Raw genomic sequence first — 19977 nt, 5'->3', positions numbered from 1 at the left:
AGTAATAACCTCAAAGATTTGTATTTCAATAAGTGTCTGTAAAGTCCCCATCTATTGCAGAATGAGGTAACACAATGGGGATTGAGCCTATGGCCCACTGATGAAAGACATTTTGCATTTACAGTATTACAAACTGGGTGCCTGTTGCGACTAATGGGAAAAATCACATGCGGGGAACACTTCTGGGATCTCTGGGAAGTGTGAGTCAAAAAGACACCTACAATAAGACAACTGTTTATAGGTGCCACTCTTTGAGATTGATAATAAGGCAGCACTTTGTGTGTTGCCCAATAGGACACAAAGAGGTGTTAAATATAATTATGTTAAGTGTAAATTAAAGTTGAATGTTTTTTTGCAATATCAACTTGAGAGCTGGAGATTGACAACAGGTACTCAAACATAACACAGAAATACTGCAGACAGTGTTTCTGTGAAAACAAAAGGCAAAGTTTTCACTACAAACATATTGTAGTGAAAGGCAACTATAGCCTATCTGAATAAAGACTGTAGCTGAAGATAAAAGGAACCTAGGTTAATAATAAAATGCAGTTCTACAAAATCACAATCATAACTTTAGATCTATGTTTAATATATTCTGGGTTGACCAGATAAGACAATGCTATGACAGGGGCAGCAGCACTAATGTTGCACGGAAAAAGAAAAAGAAAAAAGTCCGGTGGGAGGGGTACAAAAGTAAATCTGCACCGCCCAGGCAGCCCAAAGTTTGGAAAGTCCAGACATCGTTACATCGGCCACATCCTCGCCCGTGGATTATAAAGCCTACTTTATTCAAGAAAGCCACCCGACCTAAAAAGTAAGTTTAGAGGTTCGTGACTTTGTTTTAAGTCTGCCTTATTTCCACAGGGATGTGTGGTCCATTTCATTTCCGTGGTAGCCTAGAGGGCAGTAATGAAGCCATGCTCTGTCTTTTAATCCTCGGCCAGTCCGTGTCTGTTTTGCGATGATTAGCCGATGCTTAGGTCAAATAACGAACTGCTTAGTATTAGATTTGTTTTGGCCAACATGTCGATACTCGTATAAGGGATCTACTTTCACATCACTGTTTTGCCTCGTTAATTCCATCCGTAGCAGTTTAAAAGTGTTTATTGGTGGACTCTTTTTTTTGTTGTTTTTGTTTCACCAGTTCAGCCTATTTATGGATTTGTAAAGGACACTTTTAGTGATTATGCCGCTAGTCAAAGACAGTTTTCTCCTGCAGTAAGAAGTGCGGGGAAATAACGGGACTGTTTTCCTTTGGAAGTGCATAAACAGTTTACACAGGCTCTTCCTTTCCCTCTATATGAATCATATAACAAGAGCAGTCTCCTCCTTATCTGATCTCGGCATTGTGATATTATTTAAAGAAAGCGATGCCGTAGTGCTTCCTGCAACAGTGGTTCCAGAAGTTAGTGACCACCAGATAACCCTTGGGTTCAGACCCTCATTGTGCACCAGGAAGGCGTAAAAGAATTATTGTGGGATTGTCTCAGGAGGAAAATCCTGTCATCTCACTGGAGGAATTTCAAACATTTAAGCAACACTTCCTCCACTGTCAGTGTTGTATAAATGACCGATGCCCTGTGTGCTCTCAATTACGTTGTTGCATGACACTAATAAAATATGTTTATTGATGGTAAAACTGCACGTTTTATATTCATGTTCAATACTTTTGCCCACATGTGTGGCTAATCTGCAACAGGGGACATATGTGTGTTGGATAACAGGAGATAGATGTGCTTACACTGCTTGTTTTCACATTGTATGCTGAGTAAGAAAGTGACATAAGATTGGCAGCTGGTGACATCCTTGTCAACCTTCATATCTCCTCATTGAATTCCGGCCTCTTTTTTTTTTGTTGCCTGACCTCTCTGCCTTTTAAAGACTGGAGTTGTCTGCTCTTCCGCCGCCACAGTCACTGCTGCTCTGCCACTAGACGAGGACTCTTCAGCCTCTGCCCGAGAAGCTTCACACCCCAGAGACCCAGACTCCGCTTCTGCCGACACCTCGAACTTAAACTTAACAGAGATGGAAGGTCACGTGGCGCGGTTTGCACTTCTTCTGTGCATCACGGCTGCAGCCTCTGGTAAGTGCACCAGCTGATGTTCAGCATTTAGATCTTATGTCACTGAGTTATAAAATGTGCATTTATTGAAAAGGGCATTACCTCAGACAACAGACCACAGGCCGCTGGGTTTAGTGGCTATTGAGCCTCCGGGGCATATTTCTGTCGAGCCAAAGTTCAAAGGCAGATATTAATCTTGTCCCGTCCTCTGTTCTTCCATAATTTCATACTGAAGACTATTATTTTTCTTCTTGTTTTAACTTGCACAATAAATCAGGATTTTACTGCCGATCTGCAGAGAGAGGTTATGTGCAAAATAGTTGTTGTGAAGTCTTTTGGCTTGAATGATGGTTTATCCTTACAACAGCTCAGAGATTATATAGTGCACAATGTTTTTGATAGAGTAGGGAAATAAATCCGATGATACTCAGACTATTGAACCTCTGATTCATCTTGGGGAGCAATTGTTTGTGTATAGTTGTTCAGGTTTTAGTGATGAAGAATATGTTATTGATAGACGGCCCGGGCCCAAGGCACAAGGCACAAGGAAGCATGTGGGGAGCTTACACGTTTCATAGGATCCTCCTCTGCTGGCCCCCTCTAACACTCCCTCCACGGGCTGCCTGTGGCTATCCATATCGAATTCAAACCTGTAATCCCTATACGGTGGCAAAGAGATCTGAAACTATCCCTGTGCCCTCAGGCCATAATCCAGCCTCTCACTGTTAACAGTGCTCTGCACTGCAGCCTCGGGGTGTTTGGGTCTCACTTCCCTGCAGTAATCTGGCATCTGGGGTGGTCGCATGGATTCAATAAATAAAACAATGCTAATTAATGTATTTTATTACTACCCTTTTGTGCAAATATCTTCAATATATACAAGTAATGTATGGTATATAATGTTTTTTGTTAAACATTTTAAATACATTTTAAGCTATTCAAGATATTCGAGATGAACTGGTCTTTTCGACCCTATATGTCTTATGCTATATAGGTTTAGACAAACTGCACCACCATCTGAGAGTGACAATTATGAAACAAGTATCAATAAAGATGTACACTCTCTGTTCTCAGCAGCTTTTTTTATTTTGAATGTTTAGAAAAAAGATCCCCTCACACTCTAAGTGCCATAAAAGAAAGCATAATGCACACCGCTGTTATGTAGTAGTACTGACACGGACTGTCAGCAAAATAAGATTGTCCGCATTCATTTTCCAATGATGCACTCCAAGCTGGCACAAACACTTCAGTGCCAAATAACCTTTTTTTACACCCTGTCTCTATAAACTAAAATAATAAACTGGCATTTCCAACTTACTTTTAAGTGAGGCAAATTGGCCCTGGCAGGCATACATCACTGTTATGATCGTGTGCCAGAAACAACATGCCTGTCCGCTAAATCTGTCTTCAGCGCTGACCTACTGCATGTCAAATCACAATATTGCCACAAGTGTTAAAACACCCCCTCAGCATGGGGTGCTAATGGCAGGGATACAGAGGTATACTTTTGGCCAACTGGCAGACCTGCGGAGAGTTGACCTCATGAAGCTTCCACCGCAGGGGATCAGTCTCCCTGTCTGCTGGTGGAGTCGTCAAGGAGATGTTCAGTTTAGCCTTTAATTGCCTGCGACACATAGACCTGAAATCGCAATCGTTTTCTCTATTTTTTGAAAGAGGTTCCAAGGATTTTTCCTTTTTCCTCTATTCATTTTCTCTTAATTCTTTTTCCGGCAACATCATCTTTAGAAGAAGACCCAGACACTGTTCTCAGACAGCAGTGTCCTCTGACCCTGTGCACTGAATGTTGAAGCGTTAATCAAAACATTGCTGTGACATGCATTCATTCCCCTATCTCAGGCTTTGTGTATTTGTCATTATAAAGTTCAGTATTGTCACATTCATTTGTAATTTTCTCTGACATTGTCTCCTGGGCTCAGTACTATTGTTGTTGTTGAACAAATGACGCACAAACATCAGGTGTGACTCACTACGGCCAAGAGTATACTCCATACGAAATCAAATGTGCACGCTCCCAGACTGAGTAAGGTGCTGTGAAAATTCACTGAGATTTGAGGTTTGTTTATTTAACAGCATCCTCGCCAGTTGCGAATCAGTGTGGGAGCAGACAAGATGTGAAAGGTTTTTTTTTTTGTAAAAAGAAGAAGTCAACACAGAAAAAGTAAATCAAAAATAGCCTGCAGCTTGCAACAAATCCCATGTCTCTCTTGGCCAGTTGCAGGCAATGGTATGGTGTCTTACTTGAGCTTTAGCTTTGTTTCTTCTGTCAGCTCCTTGATATCAAGCTTATTAAATCCTTTTGTGATGTCTGAAGCACGGTTTGAATGTACAGCAGCTACTGCGCTCACGATTTAAGAAACCTGAACACTTATCTACTTTATCTGTTAATATCCTAGATACATAACGTGTGTGTGTATATATATATATATATATATATATATATATATAAATACCTTGCCAAGTGACTAAGTAAAGCCAGAGGACCATGTCTAAGTCTGAGACTTGTATACTTACTTATCTGCTTAATTTCCTGAAACTGGAACCTTGATTCTCCGTTAGAGCAGCCCACTGCCCTGTGTTCTGCTGTCATGCATTTATTTATATTTTTGGAGAGATGCCGTATCATGACTGGCCGATTAATGAGGGAATTGGTGTTGTGCAGTTTAAACACTATCAGATCACTTGGCAATAGTTTTACAGACTTTTTGCTTCATTTGAAATGTTCTGGGGTACATTGTTAAGTTGTTCTAATATCAGCCAGTGGAAGTATCAGTACTGTTGCAGCAGCCCGAGATAAGGTATCTTACAGAAAATCATTCTGACCAATTTTGCAAAATGTAGAAACTGTAGTTGATGGAAATTGCTGGATGGTTCACAGCCTTCTCCAGCGATTATCGGAGTAAAACTGCGGTTATGTGATTAAGTCCACCAGATCAACTTCTTAAGTTCCAACACTCATTTTCTGTCTGCCTTTCTAAAAGCGCAGGCAAAAGAACCCAGATACAGCTCTTAATTCTACCCTGGAATTTGACATGAGATCCTGTTTTTCATCAGCTCTGGATTATTTATAAAATCGCCCACTGCCTATTTCTTTTAAACCTAGAAAAGCTCATCCTTGCTTACACCTTACACCTTGATTATTAAAATCCCTGATGTGCTGGGATCAGTCAGGCCTCTCTTTCTTGTCTACAGCTCATCCATAATCTCTGGACAGTCCTCTGTTAGGCGCCAATAAAACAGACAACGTCACAGCAGTCTTAGTTTCACTACACTGCCTCCCTGTGAGGTTAATTGTGTTAAAAATGGAGCTGCTTGTTTTGAAGTTCCTACATGGTCCAGCCTACGGGTTTATCTCTGAGTGCCTATGGTACCACAATTCGTCTAAATCCCGTTAGTCATTTAACTTTGGTATTTGTTTGTGGCGAGATCATGCAGGTGGCGATGCCTTTTGAAATAGTGACGTTAATTCTCCCTGCATGTTTTGTCCTTGCTTTGTGATAAAACATTAACGGCTTAGCTTTTCTACCAGGCTCCTATCTGTGCCTCTTTCAATTTTGAGTTTGGACATTAGTCTTTTGTTAATCTTTCTTTTTGCAACTGTGTTGTTTAAAGAATGTATTTAATTCGCCACCTTTCCTGGTGGATGTTATAACATCTGCCTCAGACAGGACAATGCACATCATTTTTACACACCTCTTAAGAGGGTTACTGCTGAAATGTAGTATTTGTCGTGCATCAAGTTGGGGGATAGATTGAAAAAGAGAGCACAGGCCAAGATATTCCGAGTTATAGTTGGTTTTATGGTGCAAGACACAACACTACAGTGACTCACTATTGCCTCTAGAGGTACAAGTGGTATTGCAAGACTGGACAGGCCGGGGCTAGCCGGTCTGCACGCTCATTTCAGTAGATAACTCTGCAACACAATAGCCTTCAACATAATGTAAATACTGTTACCACTTCACATTCATTTTCTTTTTTTAATGTTTTAAACAAAACTTCTGGTCATATCTTACAGTACATATTACACCTTTTTTTTAAAGAACATTACGAGAGATTCTGTCTGGCCTAGCTGCTTATTACATGGGAGTTAGTTATATAAGATGTTTTTCAATTTTATATTCCCAGGCCGTTTTAGAATTGCAAGCACAATAACCGCTACCACTTAAGCTGCCTGTAGCAGTCGGACACAAACAATTATCTATGCATCTGACTGAAGTCTTTGTATTTTGTGATTTTTATCCACTGTGTGCCCGGCGTTTCCTGGTGGGGAAGTAGTGTTGAACATGCCCCTTTCTGCAACAACTTTCCCAGCGGGAGCCAGGCTTCATGATGTTAACTTCCAGACCTCCTGCTGCAGTTCTGCCTACCCCAGAGTCTCCCTCCACGGGCTAAAGGAAAAGCACAAAAGTGATTAGCGAGCCGCTGGAGAAGGAGGGAGGGCCGTCTGAAAATGAATCATAAAGAGGGAAAGAGAGCGAGACAGACAGACAGACAGACGGAGATAACAGAATTCATAAAGACTGATTCATGGAGACAGTAAGGGAGTGGGGGGTCAAATTTCTGTGACTGTCAAAGAGCAGATAAGTGGTTCAGAGGAAAGATGTGGGGAAAGAGAAGTAAGTAGCTAGGGGATTAAAAAAAAACACAGATAGGAGAAAGGACAAGACGGAGATAAAGACCGGGAGATATGGAGACCCAGTTAAATGATAAGTTAGAAAAAGTGAGGATAAAAGACTAAGTTGTTCAACAAAAGATGTCGAAAAATACGAAACAAATAACGCATGTGTTAGTTGACAGAAAGGAAGTGTGTTGGATTTTTAAAAAAACGATGACAAAAGTTTCTCAGAAGGCAGGCAATACTGGAATAGGCTTGAAGAAAAAAGGAAAAAAAGTCATGTTAAATATGGCGTTGAAAGTCAAAACAGTCCACTTCCCCCGTTTTACTGTAGTTAGCCAGCTCTGCCTGCCGTCAGACTGGGTGGCAGGGAGACGCGACCACTTGTCGCTGCCTCTAGACCGATTTCAATCTCCTCGAATGTTATGCCCCTCCCAAATAACAATCCATTTCTGACTGCCTAGCTTTTCCTCTGTTTGAAAATACAGTGAAGGAGAGCCTCACTAACGCTATGTTCCACTCTGCTGTTCGCTCCCGCAGGCTTTTCACCAGCTAACACTGTTACTCAAGATGGCTCTAGCGTGCAATGTGGCATGATAGTAATGATATTTGTGGGATTAAAAAAAACACAACTAAATGGCATTGCATGTATAAGTGACAACATGGATGATAAATTATACTCTTTTTGATTTAAATTCTCTTTAGATTTGGTAGGAAAACTCAGAAATTCTTCTTTTATTTTGAATAACAGAAAAAGGTGAAAATCAGATAAGAATAATTAACCCTGCTTGTTCATTATTATTATTATACTATACACATTTTAATATTATATATTAAACATATTAATTATTATTGTTCTAAAAAAAATAAAAAAGCTGAAAACCATAATCCTTATTTACTGTATATAGTATATAGTCTTAACCGCCACTTTCTGTTACAGGACTGGATCCCTCTTATTCTAAATGGCACTCCAGCATTGCTTTAATAGTCATGCCTGCTTTTAAATAATTTAAGTAACGGAAATAGTTTAGTGTGAATGAGGAGGTTAGGAATCTATGCTCATCATTATAGCTCTTTAAGGCTTTTTGCTGTGTTACTGTGCGACTACAAGGTCTCGCGCCGCCTGGTCCGACGCTTTTCCTCATGCAGTCGCATGAGCACTGAATGGCTCATTAGTGGTGGGCGAGATAAACGCCTCGTCAGCATGGCGACCACTTGTTCATATCAACATGCCTGCGGTCTGTCCAGATAAGGCATGGCATAATGTACTCTTATCTCTGGGTCTGTCTACCCATGGTCAGTCCTGGGGTCTGCACAAACGCAGGAAATGTACCTGGATAGAAAACTCTCGGTGGCTCAGCTGTCTCACCTCTCACTAACGGTCAAAGTTGGGAAGGCTTCGGGAATGGGGGGGGGGAGCATTTTACATCATATGTCTTCATTTCTTTCAAACTTTATTCACCAGTGACTTTCATTAATGAGTACCCTGAGCTGGGCAGAATCAGCCCCTTAATCGGTTCCCAAATGGCTATGAACAAAATGTTCTTAGCTAAAATGTCAGCTCAAATGCTTCATGTCATGTTTTAGCCCGAATGAAGGGCCTTTGCTGTTAACCTTTTCTTTTGGCCTAAAGGAAATTCTGACAAAACCCCAAAATAGCATTTTAGTACATGGCATTTTTTTGTTCGAAAGTATACTATATTTCTGCAGACCCTAAAGTGGTCATCACTGTCCAGTGTGTCGTATAACCTCTGATTCAAGCACCGGGTGGGTAGTTTTCCTGTTGATTCAGGTGCCACACCGGTCAATCTGTATTTAGAGTGTGTGTGTGTGTGTGTGTGTGTGTGTGTGTGTGTGTGTGTGTGTGTGTGTGTGTGTGTGTGTGTGTGTGTGTGTGTGTGTGTGTGTGTGTGTGTGTGTGTGTGTGTGTGTGTGTGTGTGCTGTGATGGGAGAATCCTCACTGGATTTGGACATTTGCTCATATTTCTGCAATATGTTAGAAAGCAGACTATGTGACTCAAAGCAAAAGCCTCGAGACATCTGACAGATTATTTTAATCTGCTCATATACTATAACTACAACACATTTTACAGTCAAACCCCGGATACTTAATCTTTTCACAGACGCTGGAGGGAATAAAGTTACACTCGTTCAACAACTCTCCCCAGTTCAGACACTTCCATTAGTTATATTGTGAAAATTATATCATAAACTTGAAGTGTTCTCAGAGCTTGCTTAGATAATTCAGAACCTTTATGTTCTTTGAGGCCCAATAGCATTTGTGTGACCAAAATATAAGAAATACAAAAGAAACGGGCTTCTCTGACGTTAACATATTTTAACATCAGAAAACAATATTTGGTGATTGTTTACCCTGGGATCATGGATTGCACTTTTAACTTCCCTCACTTTCAATATGTACAAAAAAATAACAGAGCCTTCATTACTATGCCACCCTCGTATCGGAAAGCATTAATATTTTCTGGCAAAAATCAGTCAAGAATAACGAGCTAATCTCTGTTGGTTCTCCACGAAGCATATGTTGTGCAAAGCTACATCAATCTTGAATGATTGGGGGCAACCACTGTGCAATGAATCTCCAAAGCTTCAATCTGCTCTGGTTGCACGCAGTTAGCATGAAACTTGCTAAATTAGTCTGTCTATCCACCAATTAACACTCGGATGATTAATTGTGTTTTGCTAGTGCTTTTTCTGTGTATGGGGGGGGGGGGGGGGGGGGACTAACTATATATGTGAATGCAAAAGACGTGCTCTTCCCAGTAACTGATGGTGTCTGGAATATAACAGATCACCTGAGAGTATATTGGAAAATCAACATAAAACTGATGGCATATATTTAATGTCCGCAGCTGCTGCATGCTTAGAATAACCACAATCCAGACCATCAGATTCATCTCCATCAAAGAATAAGGAATGCCTAATTACTGGCAGCAGACAGGGCTTTGAGTGAGTGAGTGAACAACGGAGGAAGTGAGCCGTAGACCTTCCATACGCCACTGTCGGACTTGTTGTTCCGCTGGCTTCCGACATCGACCAGACAACGGACGAATGGCTCCCAGAGGTGTAAACAGAGCTAGTGTGAAGACAGGCTGTCTCCAGACCCGCTATCACATCCTCCAGCAAACATTGGACGCAGGGACTTGGCACACACCAAAAGTATTTTGCCATTATGCTGACGAGACTAATCAGCACATTTTTGGGATTGAATTTCAGGACTTATGAGGGAGATGAGATGGTCAGGAAGCGTGTGTGTGTGTCGTATGGAGTGTGTAACGTGTAGTATGCAGGGGTGAGAGGCCAGGGGACAGTGCAGGCCCCTGCAGAGCACTGATAAGGGGTTGTTTACCTTCCTGTGGATGGTCAGGCCTCGATCAGCAGTTGCGGAAACGCCGGGACAATAGGTGTGTGTGTGTGTGTGTGTGTGGCCTTGAAGCTCTCCTTTCCCTCTCCCGACAAATTCTGATAGGACCGCTGACCCCTCCCTCCCCCTTCCCCATCACAACCGACCCTGGACACAAACAGTTTACCCTACCCCGAGGGACCAAGGGAGACAGTTCGTCTTGACGTTGTCTGCCGGCAGGGTAACCCCCCCCCCCCCCCCCCCCAGCCGTGCACTGTAGCCTCAAGTACTATTAGTCCTCCATCTAAACTCTCAAGTAGCTGGTGCTCTTTTACACAGTGACTTACAATCAGGGAAGGCATAATAGACAGGGCTTGAAATCAAGTCTGTCTGCTTGCTTGCCCGAGGTAAGTGAAAAGCCAGCTTGTTATTGGGCCGCAAGTACTCAATCCCTTGAATCTAAATCAACATTTAGTTGTGATAAAAATTCAAGGCCTCGCCACTGCCTGTCAGTACTCTGCAATGTCGGCACAGCATGGGCGCTCAAAGTTGATGCAACAGTGTTACACACAGGCAGGCAGAGCTTTAATTTACAGGCAGAAGCAGCTACAACACTGGCAGTAGCACTGACAACGAGCCATTTCCACCAAATCCACCATTTCTAAGTCAATATAGAAAACATAACCGCAAAAACATCTCAGCAGAAATCTGCTAGCTGACCATTTATCTGAATCCATTAAATCAAATGTCAAAAGACATTTGATTTTTCTTTTCAAGAAGAGACTTTCCTCTGGCTGTTACCTCGATTACCATAGTTCTATTATTTCTAAATTAAGATAAGGTCAATTTTAAATGATACTGAACTGACATCTAGATATACAGTCCCAGTGAAAAATGAAGAATGAAGCTTTTTCATTTTTTTGTGCAGAAGTTAAGTCAGGCGCCACAGTGCCATTTCCAAGAAATGCAGCATTTTGTCATATATAAATTGCTTGTATGGTGAAATAGTGTTCATGTAAATAAGTGGAGCGACAACAATTTCATCTCATTTACAATTTGCCACTCCACTCGTTGCCACTCTAGGTTTTTCTACTTGCGTCGCTCCACTTTCTCTCCTCTCGCAGTAAGAGAAAACACATTCCAGTTTGGTTGGATGGGTTGTAACAGATTGATTTTTTTCTAATCAACATAATGTTAACATAGTGTGCAAGTGTGGTGAATGCTACCCTAAAGTTGTATTATGGCTGTCAGCATAATGTAATGCTTGTGGGCTGGAGCCGTGAGTGCACTGCTCACATACCCTGCAATGCCCTTTCGGCCTCGCCAATGCCTCGATGACCGCCCACATTATGACAACTTATTTCCCGGAGCAGTTATAACAATATAATGTAATTTGGTCCACCCAACTTTGACATATACATGTTCTTTTTAGCATTCAAGAATGCTACTTAACGTTTGTTGCACATTTTCTAATGATTGCAATGTCAGTGAGTCATTGTGTTCCTCAAAAAGAAGTTGTGCATGCTAGCAAAGTGGCGTATGCGCTGCCATTGGCATGTCATGACAGTTGCTGTTATCGGGACTTAAAGCGTTCGTGTTCAAACACTTCTGAGAAAAGGCAGAAGAAGATGAAGAAATACTGATTCGGGCTACTTTGACACCTAATAATGATGAGTCAGCTCAAAGTCTCCTGGAGCGCCCATAGCACAGCCACGTAGAAAGTGAAACTGGAGGTTCAGGTTGACATTTTGAATTAATTGCCTTTTTAAGCGCCGTGCCAAGTCAATTGTCGCACAAGCAGTAGCCCGGCTGTTCACACCAGAAGCGCATTTCTCCACACCAGTCAACAAGCGTTTCTGCTCCTCTGTTATTTTCTATAGAGCTAATCTCTCACTCACTCACTCTGTCACTCTGTCTGTCTGCTTGTACGCGTATGTGTGCCTGCTCACGTCGCTCGCTCTCTGGTTTGAGAGTCGGTTGTATCTGAAATGTATGTCATTTAAAAACCACAATCACAACCAGCAGTTTCACTATTTTCTGATAAATATAGTAGTTTATCAGTGTTTTCTTCCCAGATTAGCTCGAGGATGGTGGCGCTTCTACATTCAGTGTGAACCCGGCGTAAGACTCAGCTGCACTTCAGATTCTATACTGTGCACAGTTCACACTTCACAACACATGCGTCTGAAGCGCAACGTTAACTCGAACTGGCTTACCTACAGCTAAAGCTGCCAGACTAAAGGTAAAACTGATAAAGTACAACTGAATCTGACAACGTACAGCAACCTGACGCAACGCAGCTTGTTGAGCTAAACTTAACAAAGTCAGCCTTCAGACCGATGGAAACAGAACAAGTTAATGTCAAGCTAATCCTGAGATGTCCCAAAATGGTCACAGTAGTGGTGCTGTCTTAATGGTACTATGCACAATTGAACACATGGAAAACGGATGTAGGTAATTTGTGAACTGGTCTCCTATCTTTTTCTGGAATACCCCTGGAGGCTAGGGAGCAGAGAGCAGTGAGGCCCTGTACACGGGGAGCTACTAGATGGGAGTTTTTGTTGTCCTGCAAACTTTTATTCTATATTCTTGTTGGTTGTGGCTCCAGGGTGCTGCAGACAAACCACGGGAATGCTGATAGTATTTTAAAGTGCATCATATTGTAGGTTTATTCATCGCTCCCAGATATTGGCACATTCCAACAAAATGTGCTTTCTCCAAAGGCTGCTGCGCTATCAGCAAATTGGCCATCATCGATTTTGGCTGCACACTCGTTGGTCTTCATTTTATAAGCATTCGATCAGTTTGCTATGATAATGTTTCCAGTTAAATGTGTTTAATACGCATCAAGTCTGTTAATTTGGCCATATAGTGTTGTTATTATGGTAATTGGCAGCAGTCTATTGAGGCAGACACATTCATTGATATCTATTTAATGGAATTTGCATCAAGAATTAACGCAAAATTAAGGTCAAATGTGATTATAAGCACTTTTCATGAAATTAGGCCATTTCCTGTCCTCCCTAATGCTCCCTAATGGTTTTCCACTCACATCTCCCCCTCATACCTAACATCTAAATGGAAATCATCAACATCCATAAACATGTCTGCTCATGGAATGGGAAACGGGGGGGACTGATATAAGTAGATGAAGAGGACAGGGAATGGAATGGTTCTTCTATACCTCATTTACCAGCAAACCGCTTAGCGAGGCCATTGGCATTTCCGGGGTCAAGAGGGCAAAATGAATGTTCTTCATATCCTATGGTGACTTGTAAAAAATGAGACCAGTGTGGCATGTACGTACGCACACTCACGTGCACAGCCTTACGCAGTCAGTGTGATTTATACCAAGACTGCTTGGGCAACAGTCATGGGCCGTTGACTCTGTCACAGCAGAACAAGAGTGAAATAACTTTATGGATGCGGATATTGAGCAACAGACATTAACACAGAGGGCCAGAATAACAGGAAACCAGCCTTGACCTCTAGGGTGATGGGGGGAGATGACAGGGGGGGGGGGGGGGGGGTGGCAAGGGATCATGGATGGCTCTCCATCTTGATTAGCTAAAAAAGCTGCAGTCCAAAGCTGAGCGGACTAAGAAACGGTGAAGAAGTTGTTCCAGGAGTGATGCAGCCCCCCTAAATCCCTGGATAGTGCCAAATGTGTACTTGATTTGACCCTAAAATAAAGAGCAGTGGTATGATGTATTACTCCCCCAGACAATAGGAGAAAAATAAGATTTTCATGGGACACAAACAAAAGGTGTATCATTTCCAAAATGTTCAACAAAAAGAAGCCTCTCAGATTAGCTATTTCTAAAAATGACATAATGTGATCAAATTAAAATGATATCTCATCAGCGGCTCTTTTCCCATCAGTGGTATTATGGGTCAGAGATGTTATGAACAAATGAATGGATTGAACAAATGACTAAGAGTCTATAATACCAACCTCATTTCAATGTGGGTGAAACAAAAAAACAGGAGAAAGAGCTGAATATGTTACATGTTCTAGCTCCCTTTTGTTCTGGCTGTTTTTCATTGCATTTATCACTTTCTATCCCATTTTATTTCCATCTCCGTCCTCCGTCCGTTCTCCTCCACCGCTGGGGATGACATTGCCTCGACCAGGGTCTTTGATTAGCGCTGCTTCTAAATAAGGCACATCCTGTTGACCTTCCGAACGTTGCAATTTTCTTTTCACCCTTTTCCCACTCGATTCCCTTTTCTTTCTCATCTCACTTGCTTTACTCCTCGTCTCCTCTGAGGGATTGAGGCTTGCTGGGTTAACAGACCAAATACATCATAAAAGTCAGTGGAGCGCTATGTCATGCAGCATTTGCTTACTAAATTAGTTGTATCTGTTATGATATATATATATATATATATATATATATATATATATATATATATATATATATATATATATATATATATATATATATATATCAGTCTTGCTCGCTTTCATGCTTCAGCGGCAACTGTTTTGGGGATGATTGAGGCATACAGAGTCGATGCTCAGACATATATTGCTTGTATTCATCTTACTGAAGATGTGCTTATCTAATGCTTAGGCGCAGGACAGAGTAGTGCTGACTGATCCACTCCATCGGGAAGTTTGGTGGCTTTAAGGCCTTGTCCTGACGAGTAAATCCAAATTGGAGACTGTGTCAGCCATTGTGGTCGCCACCAAGACTACAATGCCACAGGACTCCCATAATGCCCCAACCAGACCATTCTATCTCTAAATCGGCTAAAGGAGGGAGATGAGCCAGTAGAAAGACGAGTTGGAAAAGAAATCTGAGCCCCGACACTCTGTTCTCTACCTTTCTTCTAGAAGAAAGACGAAGTTTGCTGGAGTATATTTTGTACCTGCCTGATTGGGACAAGTTAGAGTGAGCGTGTACACACACAATATAACACACACACACACACACATAGCACAGGTCAAACACCAGGCATTTATACCCACCCTCATCCCTGACCGCACAGCCTCGGCTTGATTAATTCGGCTTCCAGAGACACGGATGCCCAGGTTAAACAGCAGGCTCATAGCAGAGAGCAGAGTGAGCAGGCTTGATGAATGACTGCAGACCGGTATCCTGACACGCCTGATAAACGTGAACCGGCAGATTTTGTTCTTAAACAATGTGGTCCTACCCACACATTTAACATCCATACTCGGAGACCAGGGAAAAGCTTTCAGAATGACTAATAACAAATTTAGCCTCTTTCCGGCAAGGAATCTGTTACATTGCTTCGTTCATCTATCTTTTAAATAGTGGTCTTGATTCATGTGCTGTTCCCGTCCAAATATGACAGGATTGTGCTGTGGATAGAGCCATAATCTCGCAACTTGGCATTTGACATACAGGACTGGATAATGCAGGAATTTGCGTATTAATGTTGGAGGCAATTATTTGGTGGAACCTGATTGAATGCTGCTGACACGGCTTAACCATTTGTATTTGATTTCTTTCAGCCTCAAGTCAGACGTGTGATCCAATGGAGGTTAATGACAACCCATGGGTCTACGTGAGTGACATTCTAATTGGCTGTTGGACCAGCTTCATCAGAGAGGACAAGGCAGAGGTCCACATCCTTAACCTGAACTTTACCACCACGGTAAGCATGTCAAGGTTATACAAATGAGGTGCTGAGTGCTAATTATATAAATGTAAAGCGGGGGGGAAATCCGCTTGGCAGTGAGTGAAATGTTAGAGGCTATGCTAGTAAAATAGCATTATTATAATGGGAAAAAGATACTCTAATTGACCTAATTTGTATACTAGCAGTACAAATTCAGTAGGCAAACAAAACCTGCTCTGTAGACCAGATGCCAATTGAAAAGCTTCACTGCAAGAGGGCGTCAAAATTTCAAAGGCTACACAAATCAACACCATAGCTATCTGTCAAGCTGACAACACAGCTGCCTTGTCATTGAAGTCCAATACCGTGGCCCGTCCTGGGTATGTTATCATCCACTAATAATCATCCTTTAGTGTGGACAGTCCAATTTGTCAAGTCCAGTCACACACTAAAAGGCAGAAGCATTGTGCCGGTCCAAGCATTGCACACGTCCGTCATCGTTACAAACGCAAGTAATCAGTTAGAATTCACAGTGATGAACGTATAGGTGTAAATAGAAATAATAATGGCTGAATTCCATTTAGCTTCTTTGGTCTCAGGATGATGGCATTGTGCATGCTTGTTCACTGTAACGCTGTCATGGTTAATGTTGTTGTTGTACAAACTCTAACCCTTGGATAAATAAGCCCCAAAATGTTCTTCCCACACTATAAAATGTAAACACACACACTCCATGTCCACATTTTATCAGCCAAATAACTAACTAACCCTTAACGGATGCCAGACATGTCGGACAGATAGGGTTTCCCCAACATGCTGCTTTTTTTTTTTTTTTACACTAAACAGACTTCAATAACAACCCGGCTCTGCTTGTTGTTCAAAGAATTTTCTTTTTCAGTTAAACGATCATACGCCATGATTTCAGATGGTGTATTATGTCATTTTTCTTTACTTTTAGCTTTAGGGAATGACACCGGAAAGAAACTTGTGCAAACTTTTAATCTATATGTTGTTATTGCTGTGCCAGACTCCCATTTTTCACTGTCCAACATTGTCGGTCAGCTCACATTAGTCATTTCTTTATCAGTGTGCTCCGTTTGTTTGCTTCTTCTGTTGGTTCTCAGAGTTCTTTATGTTGTACTTTCACATAACTTGTGTTAAGCAACTGCAGTTTGTTTGTTGTCTGTTTTTATTTTACACTCTGTTGGCCATGCTGTCTCATTTGGTGGCGAGTAGGAGAAGGGAAGCAGATGTGCTACAGTATGTGCAGGCAATACAATACTGCCTGAATCCATAACCTCTATACAAATTAATAAAAGCACTCAAGGTCCTTTCCGTCAGTTGCTTTTAGGAAAGCTGGAGAGAATCCTGTCATCATTTTTCTCTTAAGGGACACCTTCACCAGTAAGATAAGCTGATTTATTCAGTATAAGTGCAGAATTATTTTTTTTCTGAATTGATTTTTTGGGATCTTACGATTGATACAAAGTTAGTAGTTTTCATGTTACACAATCCATTAATACAAGTATCTCATCAATGTAGCTAGTTAGCCTCACAGATGCCTGTAAGAGATATGTTTCCCTACTCAGTGTTGTTTTGTAGGTGTGCTAACATTGTGCAAGAAGAAAACAGTCTTTGCCTCAGTGACAGGGTTATTGGCATAAATGCTGCTGAACTATTTTGGCAAGTATTTAGTCCCAGTTAATGGACTGCAGTGTTGCAGCATATTCAACGTACTGGAAATCTGAACAAAAAGCTTGTTTGATGACAAAACAGATTTAAAGCATAACGGGAGGGAAATAATTCCCCGTCTCCTCAATAAGCCCGAAGAGTAAAACCAGACAAATCATGTTGTGTGGGCGAGTAAGAAAAGTCAAATTTCATTGCAAAAAGTAGTTTGTACAAATAATGGTGCAATTGGTCTTAAAATAGTATGAATTCATGTGGCGTTTGTGGGAGGTCACAAAAGGAATTCGGCTCGGGATTTCTGTGATGCAATGGACGTTTCGCACAGTTTGCATAGCTCTTGTGGGACTACCAGTTTTTTCAAATGAAAGAAGAAAGTGGACACAAGATCTACTAACACAGACCCCTTATCTGCTCTCGACTGCCTGTTTAGAACAGATTCTTCTTGTAAACACGGAGGATGGCGGACGTCTTCATCTCTTGCCAAACTGTCCATTCAGATGGGAGGTTTGCTCTTGCCTCCCATTTCTTTGTGCTTTCATTATTCTTATCACCTTCTTCCCCATCTCTTTTGTGTTTCATACTGATTTACAACCTGCCAGGGACAGTTGACTCTCACAGTGTGACCGCACAGAGAATTATGGAGGGAGCATCAAGGGTCCGCACGGGCCAGGCTAATTCATAGGGAGGAGCTGCTTGCACAGGGCCCATTGATGTCACACACTGGCTTGGGTAGTCAGGGTCTTGGCACGAGGCCGAGACTACACCGACGGAGCCAATTCAAGTTAAGGGAGTGAGCCAAAAGAATAACTGGAAACGGCATCAGAAAAAGCCCTTCGAAAATGCTCTCTCTCGAAAAAAAAAAGAAAAGTCTGAAAAGGAAAACAATTGTATCTTGAAAGCGCAGGAAGAAAAGTAGAAAGGTGAGTGATCAGGGTCAGCAACAGTTATGATTCAGAGTTCAAAATAAAAGAATAGAAGTCACAAAAGGATGAAGGGGGGGGGACTAGACAGAGAGACAATGAGGCTCATTAGAAAGGGGGTATTTAAGGAAAGCACCGCTGAGTTATCTCTGTATGAAGCACAATGAACTCCACAGGAAAGGCCATTCATTCATCTCTCTGTGTACGTGCCACGTGATTCAGGTAAAAGGAACGTGCTTTTTTCTTGGGAAGACATTGTGTTACTACAATTCAAAGTCTCTGACTCTATCTGTGATAAGTGATATAATTACCGTCCGCTTATGTATGTTCCTTTAGTCTTCAAAGCGATCAGGGTATATTATTTTTGTGATAAGACTTTCCATCTTCAGTGCCTTTTATTAATCAACATTGCTAATCCTCCCCCCACCGTAAGATAGAACTTGTGTTTTGCCCGGTCGTGTCAATCCTGTCATGTCACCAAATGTATTAAGTTCTGTCTTGTCTAGTCTATCTAGGTATCTTTTTTACAGATTATCCTGGCCCCTGGTCCATTCAGAAACAAATGTCACCTCGTTTTCACCTGGGATTCCAGGTGAAAAAAGAAAAAAACCTGTTTTTGTTTGTGTGTGAGATGACAGATCCCTCTATCCACTGCACCATGTGAGCCGCTCTTTCAAATGTGTTTTGCTCATAGGAAATTTGTTGATGGTCTCAGACCTAATTTGTTATGTACGGGTCTAAAACTGTCCATAGCTGAAGCCTGAGCTCATCACAATTCCTTTGGATCCAGCTCTGGCAACATCAGCTAGCAAGTGAATGAATTTAATATTAGGGATTCACACTGTTTCCCCAGCATGCTCATTGTCTTCCCAGCATGCCCAGCTCTCAAAACAATCCACCTTCAAATAAACAGAATAAAATATTTGGTGTCAAAAGTTATCACAGATGGAGAAAAGCAGACAATTGTATTTATAAATATTAAATTCCCACAAAAGCCTCTCACCGGAGAGATCTTTCCAAGCTTTTTTAAAGCTGTTGTTCATTTCTAATGCATTGAGTCATAAAATTGCACTGATTTCAAATCCATGACTCTTTCCCTTTTCTAAACCCAATTGTCTCAGGGCCATAATAGAAGTGAAGGTAATTAGAACCACGATTTATTGGAATTAAGTCAGTCTTGGGGAAAAAACCCTCTAAATTCAGACTTATTATTCCACGGAGAAAAGGTTTACTCACCACCACTTACGTCCATAAAACTCAGCAGTAGCAGCTTTACCCTATGCACATGTGGAGCATGGTAATTAAGGCTGATTCATAGAGTGACTGTGGGGGTGATTAGCGAATCACATCGCCGTTGTGTTACCCTCAGCTGAAAATATGGGTAATGAGGTATTACATGATGTGTTACATTATGTTAATGAGGTTTTATATACAGTATATAACTACCACAGAATCAGCCACGTGTGGGAGGACACGAGGTTATAAGTTATAAGAAATACACAAATTGAAAATAAGACTACTGTACAATCATTTTGAGTGACACAGTAGGTATCATTATTATTAATGGCATTACTCACATTTGTATCATTACTCTAGGGTATCGTCACACTATTTTCCACAGTTTTAATGATAGTGAGATATACAGCATAACAATATGGAAAAAAAATGCAGCTCATTGCACATCGGGTAAATTATTGATTTTAATAGCTTTTTTTT

The 19977-nt window shown here is 41.4% G+C and overlaps 1 protein-coding gene across 1 annotated transcript in view; it reads left to right on the top strand.

The window, feature by feature from the left end:
- The first annotated feature begins 779 nt into the window (after positions 1-779).
- eng (endoglin) overlaps positions 780-19977 on the top strand; it is a 33213-nt gene continuing 14015 nt past the window's right edge. The window contains exons 1-3 of the mRNA XM_079179297.1: positions 780-814; positions 1913-2083; positions 15546-15688. Of these exons, the coding sequence (XP_079035423.1) occupies positions 2026-2083; positions 15546-15688 (201 nt within the window). The 5' untranslated portion in view covers positions 780-814; positions 1913-2025. The remainder of the gene's footprint in view (positions 815-1912; positions 2084-15545; positions 15689-19977) is intronic.

This window comes from Pholis gunnellus (assembly GCF_910591455.1).
Source record: "Pholis gunnellus genome assembly, chromosome: 18".
Taxonomy (NCBI): Eukaryota; Metazoa; Chordata; class Actinopteri; order Perciformes; family Pholidae; genus Pholis; species Pholis gunnellus.
This window is presented reverse-complemented; position numbering and strand designations above follow the sequence as displayed.